The sequence below is a fragment of the Arachis duranensis genome, chromosome 8 (assembly GCF_000817695.3).
Source record: "Arachis duranensis cultivar V14167 chromosome 8, aradu.V14167.gnm2.J7QH, whole genome shotgun sequence".
Classification (NCBI taxonomy): Eukaryota; Viridiplantae; Streptophyta; class Magnoliopsida; order Fabales; family Fabaceae; genus Arachis; species Arachis duranensis.
The window spans coordinates 38,179,268-38,186,529 of NC_029779.3; the positions used below are offsets into that span (position 1 = coordinate 38,179,268).

At 33.4% G+C, this 7,262-nt stretch overlaps 1 protein-coding gene across 1 annotated transcript; it reads left to right on the top strand.

Moving 5' to 3' along the window:
- Window positions 1–2,573: 2,573 nt before the first annotated feature.
- On the top strand, window positions 2,574–7,045 carry LOC107462596 (proton pump-interactor 1; the record flags this gene model as incomplete). The annotated part of the gene is given in 8 exon segments (XM_052252798.1): window positions 2,574–2,770; window positions 3,450–3,857; window positions 4,610–4,795; window positions 4,889–5,068; window positions 5,427–5,621; window positions 5,857–5,955; window positions 6,108–6,617; window positions 6,710–7,045. Coding segments are annotated over 7 exon segments (1,872 nt in total). The 3' UTR covers window positions 7,043–7,045.
- Window positions 7,046–7,262: the final 217 nt, after the last annotated feature.

The following is a 7,262-nucleotide window of genomic DNA, read 5'->3' on the forward strand; positions in this document are numbered from 1 at the left end:
TATTTATTTATGCTATTATATAAGTTTAATATTTTTATAATTGATCACTTGACTAACAAACCAAAAATATATGAAATATATAAATTAGGATAAATGGCAATAATAAACCAATTTGCATGAAATTTTATATGATTAAACCAAACAAAAAAATGAGACATAGATCAATCAAAATTATATACAAATAATAATAACTTAAATTCATTTATTTTAGTTCATAGTACATTTTTATTTTAATATTAAAATATATAACAGAAATCAAATAATTATTCATAATTTACTATATAGTTTTTATTTTTCAAAAATATAGTAGCTTCCACTTTCCTCCACCCTTTTTCTTTACCTTTATTAATAAAGAAAATATCCGAGGTATTTTCTCTTGTCAATTCTATTCGTTACAAAAACTTCAAAATATATCCATGTTCTTTCATACTTAGCTATATATGACTTATCTTTTATCATGGGATATGGAAAAAATTCTTTAATGTGAAGAGATTGATATTTGCTAAGAGGACAAAGAGAATTTTAACCACCATTAAATTTATAATTTCAAATATATGTGTAAATTTTATTATCTTAATTTAACATAATTAGACCTTTATTTATTCATTTTATTAATCTTTTATTTTAGAAAAATTTGATCCATGAGATACATAGTCTTTTTAAATAAATAAAAAAATTATATATTTATCAGTTTGTACAAAATATAATTATTTACTATTTTACATATTATTTCTCATTTTCACAACAAGTGTAAGCGAAATTGAAAATATATATTTTTTATTTTAATTTCACAATCACTATCAATGTAATTGAGAAAAAAATAATTTATTACAATTTAGTTAGCAATATCGATATAATTTGAACAAAAAAAAAATTTATGAGCTCTTTTAAATAGAGGAATTCTCCACATACAAGCATTTTTTCATACAAGTCATTTATTTCTTTTTCTTTGTCTTTTTTTTATGCCTCCTCTTTTTCTTCTCCTTCTTTTTCTTTTTCTGTGCCTCCTCTTCTTCTTCTCATTCTTCTTTATTTTTGAAGTGTTTTATCTTCATCGTCGTATTTCACCTCGTTCTTCTTTTAATTTTGCAACATTATGTATTTTTTTCTTCTTTGTTTGATTTTTTCTCTAAAAAAAATTATGAGAATATGAAATAAGAAAATGAAGAAGAAGAAAAAGCAGCAGAAGATGAGGAGGAGAAAGAGAAAGAGTTCTAAATTATGCATAAGGTGTACTTCAATGAATTTTGGGAGTATTTTTGTAATCCTTTGGGTGTATTTCTGTAATCCTTTGGGTGTATTTCTATAATCGTTTGGGTGAATTCCTGTAACCATTTGAGTGTATTTCTGTAACCATTTGGGTGTATTTCTGTAATCGGTTGGGTGTATTTCTGTAATCGTTTGGGTATATTTCTGAAGTTCAATTATCTTCAAAACGATTTCAAAGTTTGATTTCAAAAACCATAAAAATCGAAAAAAAAAACAAAGCAAGAATACCAATGATAAATGCAGATAAAACACCAAATGAAAAGGCAAAGAGAGAATGCACGAAAGAGATCGAACAAATTTGACAATAAACTCGTTTTCATGGAGGAAGAAGAAGAAGAGTAGGAGAAGAAGAATGAAGAGGAGGAGGAAAAGGAGGAACGCGAAGTACGCCATGGAAATTGTATATGAGCCAGCGTACTTTTTGTTAAGTTTCTCCCAACTTGTATGACTTGTAAACTAAATAACTTGTATGTGTAACACTTATCTTTTAAATATCTTCCACTATTTTCAACTGTTTATTAATATATTTATATTTCTTAAAAGCATATATGCTATTCTAGGATTTTTTAAAAAAAAGTCTATAAATTAGTGATATTTTTATTTGCAAAAAGTTAGGTAAGTTCAACTTCAAGGCTATGATCTAACTTCTATTTTCTATCTATTTTGCAGAAAATTGCAATTGCCAAAAACCAACCATATCATAGAAAACCCCATAGTAGCAAAATATGTTGCTTTTAAGAAACAAAACTTCCAACTTAGACAGAGCCCCAAAAAAGTAAAAAACTAAAAACAACAAATAAAATAAAATAAAATAAAATAAAATAAAATAAAATAAAGAGACACCTACAAAACTTGGACACGGCCAAAATTGTAAAACCTTAGAAACCTTTATATATTATGAAGAGTTTTAAGTGTACCAAAAATACTAATGTTTCAATTGTTTTAACCATTTATCTAAATTATAAAAAATATATATAATATATTAATTAAAATTAACGGTTAAAATGACTTCAACACCAACGTTCTCGATACATTTAAAATTTTTCCTACATATTATATATATTTTTCTTTATCGCAAATAATGGAAGAAAATAATTTCCATAAAACAAAAAAAAGCAAAAATAAATCCTTAAAATAACACTGTCAAGAAAAACGGAAGTCCTACCTTTTTTACTGTGAAGATATTCAGGACAATAGCGATCTACGCTGCTGAACGTGAAACAAAAATCTTTACTTTTTTTTCTTTTTAATTTTTTGGATATAAATATAAATAGTTAAAAAGTGTAAATTGTAAAAGATTATAGTCTCTCTCTCTCGCTATATCTTTATATTTCTCTCTCTCCTTCTCTCTGTATTTTTCTCTGTTTTCTCTCTCTTTAACTGGTTCTTCGTCGCAGGAAGAGAGAGGCTTATTTGGGTCCGAGGTAGAAAAAAACAGAGCGAGATCTGAACTTTTTGGAGAGACCCTTTCTCAAAAGAGGGTCTTCTTCTTCACTGTCTGGTATTCTCTCCATCTTTTTTCTGGTGCAATTTTTCTATCTTGTTCTGTTTCTTTGGTCTTGGTTTTTCTGTCCATTCGCTCAATGATTTTGTCTTTTTTGTTGAATAAATTCTGGGTTTGATTCTGATCATTCAAATGTATTCAGATCATATATAAACTTGTCGAAATTTTCGTGCTTGTAGCTCAGTTTTCTGGGATTTGGATTTGCATGTCGAGTTTTCAATTTTGATGAGGCTGTGGTTTTGGATGCATAAAAAGATGATTTTTATCGTTTATATCATCTGGGTGTTTGTGATTTGTTTCTATTTCATGTTAAAGGTGGAGATGTTATAGCATTTTAGATCCCTATGTTGATATTTTCATGCTCTGATCAAATTTGATGGAATTCATGTACTGATTGATGAAGTTAGGTGTTATATCGTCATCGTTCATTCGACTTCGGCCTGCATATATCTTATTTTTGGTACTTTTTTATTTTTTGAAATTTGTTAGATAATTATAACAATCTCTGTGAATTGTTGCAAAAAGGATTTGTTTTTTATTCGTGGTTTAAGAATTTTGTGCCTGGTTTATTGATCATGTGGATCAGAATCACTGAATTAGTATACGCTTGCTCCGTATTTGATTTCCCTCAATATTGATTTTCTTTCCTAATATTTTTATGTTCTTTTGGGAATAGGTTTCTTTAGTTTTGTGAGGGTGTGTTGTAATTGGAGCCATGGCGGTCGAGGTTGTTGGATTTGAGATGGTTCAAGGACCAATGGATACTGGTGCTGAAGGAGGCAAACCTATTTTGAATGAAAAGGAGCATGGCAAGCTGGAAAAGGATTCCAGCGCGGCCATCAAATTCGGCTCACATGGAGATGAATCTGCTAAAGGGGAAGGGAATAAAGTTTCTGATTCCAGTGTTCCGAAAGAGGCAGCGGAAGAGTGGCCTGCACCTAAGCAGATTCATTCCTTCTATTTTGTTAGGTGCCGGCCTTATGAGGATCCACATATTAAATCTAAGATTGATCAGCTTGACAAAGAGATTACCAAGAAGAATCAAGCCCGATATCAGGTCACTGAAGCACTGAAAGCTAAGCGGGTGAGTTCTAAATAATCTGTCACGGCTACTTGTCTTTTAGTTGTTGTTTATCAAAATTTGAAAATGACAAGAGGATCCAAGGTGAGAAGTAGGATGTGTTCGAATATGGGGTTGGTTTCGGTGTCTGAGCATATGTGTTGTTCCTAATGTTAATAACTGTGATGGCAAGGGTGATAAAAAAAACTGTTCATATGTTTCAAAAATAACTAGTTGCTGATTTTTCCGCTGTTTACTGTTGTGTCTTTTGACAGAAAATCTTAATTTATTGTTTACCATAAATCTACGCTTGACTAGCTTTGATTTTACATGGAGCACTATTGCAAGGGAGTCAAATATTTATTCTTTTGATAATGCATGTCTTTATTGAATTGCGCATATTCGGGCATTTATTCTGGATTTATCGAGTCAAAACAACTTTTGCTAATATTAGGATAAAATAAAATAGAGAAGTATGTGACAAATAGCATTACATCTATTTATAAATTGAATGCACAAACACCAAATTGGTAGCAGAATATATAAGATTATGAGGTTCAATTTACAAACCCCACTTACCCTATTGCCCTACACTGCTTTCTTACACGAGTTAAATTATGTCTATTTTATCCCGTGTATCACAGATGACAGGTCACATCACTCTTCTTTTTTATTTTATTCGTTTATTTTTTTTATAACTCTAGATTAGTTTTCCCAAATCTTAATGACAGATGATGAGAGCTTAATGCGAATTTGATTTGGTCTTACTCTTGCAGTCGGAACGGGCAGAGTTAATTTCTCAGATCAAGGCTCTAAGAGGTGACAGCAGACAATTCCAGAGTATTGTGGATGAGAAAATAAAAGAGATCGAACCTCTGCAACAAGCACTGGGCAAGCTTCGTACCAACAACAATGCTGGTCGCAGTGGTTTATGCTCATCGGAGGAGGAACTCAATGATATTGTGTGTTACGAGTTCGATTTCTTTGAATTGCATATTAATTGCTCCATCTATTGTCTATTAACCGACCACTTCTTTGTGCTTCGATTGATGCAGATATATAGCTTGCAATACCGCATACAACATGAGAGCATTTCTCTAAACGAGGAAAAGCAAATCATGCGAGAAATTAAACAGCTTGAGGGGACAAGGGAGAAAGTTGTTGCTAATGCTGCCATGAGGGCCAAGTTACAGGATTCTATGGGACAGAAGGAAGCCATTCAAGACCAGGTTAAGGTAAGATAATTTTGCTTATTGTTCTGTTGAGCTTCTTTTTATGAAGTGTCAGGGTGCTTTTGTTATAGCTTTTTCTGGCAAAAGATCGCTTGTTTTAACCGAAAAACTCACTTTCCATAAATTTGTATGAATATAGAATAATCTGAATTTTTCAAATCTATCAGTTTTCTGCTTTTTCTCTTCAAAAAGTTGAACAAGTAACATTTAAGAAAATCATTTTGTAGCTTTTTTAATTATATAGAAGAATCAAGTTTTCAAAACTTTTTTGAAGATGAAAGACAAAGGCACCCCTAATATACTTGAAACATTTACTATTCAATGAGTTCATTAGAGATTAATTGCCTTCGAATTATTGCAGGCTATTGGTGGGGATTTGGATGGAGTGAAGAAGGAGAGACAAGCGATTCGGTCCAAAATCAAGCAAATTGATGATGAACTGAAAGTCATCGACAAGGATATCCAGACTCTGCAGGACGAACTGACAGTTATCACTCAAAAGAGGGAACAGGCTTATGAGAGTATTCAACAGCTGAGAAAGAAGCGTGACGAGGGGGTATGTTTTGCATTTTAATACTAGCATTTTCTAGCCCTCACGGCGATTGTCTAACATGAATGACCACCACTCGGCAATAGTAGAATTTTGTCATACTGTTTCTTAATTAACATACTTGATGTTTTGTCAGTCGGAATCGGTTCTAGTAACTACAATCATGATTTCTTGGCTGAATTGTTTTCCCAGTCTCGTGTTTGCACTTGATTCTTAATTTTATTTATACTATCTTTCTCAGAATTCCCATTTCCACCAATCCCGTATAATTCTGAACAAAGCAAAGGAACTTGCTGCAAAGAAAGATGTTAGTGCTATCGAGGAACTTTCACAGACAGAGGTTTGTATTCGTGATATTCATTCTTTAAAGCACTGTGAGATTATTTAACAATGACATTGAAATTTCTCTCGCATCTGTTTATTTTTTTTTCTGGGTTATGGATGCGATCTTACTTTTGTTTTATATTTTGTTATTTGCGTTTTTGGTTCCAGGTCGAGAAATTTATGTCACACTGGAACAGTGACAAAGCTTTCAGGAACGATTATGAGAAAAGAATCCTTCCATCATTGGATATGCGTCAGTTGAGTAGGGATGGGCGGATGAGGAACCCTGACGAAAAGCCAATCCTGGAAGAGCCAAAGGTTGCTGAAACTGTTGCACCGGCAAAAACAGTTGCAAAACAGCCAAAGGAGGAGCCTAAGCCTGCTCCTCAGGAAACCTTGGTCACTCAAGCAGTTCCAAAAGAAGCCAAGAACAAAGGGAAAGACTCAAAATCCAAGCTGGCAAAGGATATAGAGGAAACTGATGAATATGACTTCGCGATACCCGTAAAGGAGACTCCCAAGGAGCCCAAAGTTGATCCAGCAAAGCTGAAAGAGATAAAGAGAGAGGAGGAAATTGCGAAGGCAAAGCAGGCTTTGGAAAGGAAGAAGAAGCTAGCAGAGAAAGCTGCCGCCAAAGCCGCTATCAAGGCACAAAAGGAAGCTGAGAAGAAGCTCAAGGTAACTGCCACACAATTCTTCTTTCAATGTATGTTTTTCGAATCAAAACATTTTCGTATTTCGCATATATCTAAATATGTTGATATCTTTAGGACCGCGAGAAGAAAGCAGCAAAGAAGAAAGGTTTGGCAGCAACTGACGCGAATCCCGAGGAACAACCAGAAGATTCAGCAGCAGTGGAGGCCACAGAGCAAGAAAAGGAGGATAATGTCGAAGCCCCAGCTCCAGTGGCAGTGAAGGAGAAGGCCCTGAAGGAAAGTAGTGTTAGATCCAGGAGCCGTGCTGCGAAGGGCCCTGAATCGATTCCAAAGGCCATTCTCAAGCGGAAAAAGTCTACCAACAATAACATGTTGTATGCCTCAATCGCCGCCTTCGTTTTGGCAGTTCTGGTGTTGCTGATTATTGCATACATCTATCTTATCTGAAGAGCTGGCTAGGTTTGTTGAGGGGTAGCCTTTTAAGTTACTAATATGGATCATGCAAAACTCCTGTGCTTTTAGCTTCTGCTTTTGTGGGGGGAGAAAACTTGATACTTTTTTAGTTTGACTGTACCTTTTTATCAAATTTTGTTCAGCTATCTTTTGACATGTTTATTACTGGATTCTTGAGTTTGTTTCTATAGTTTAAATTAACTTGGTCAGAGGA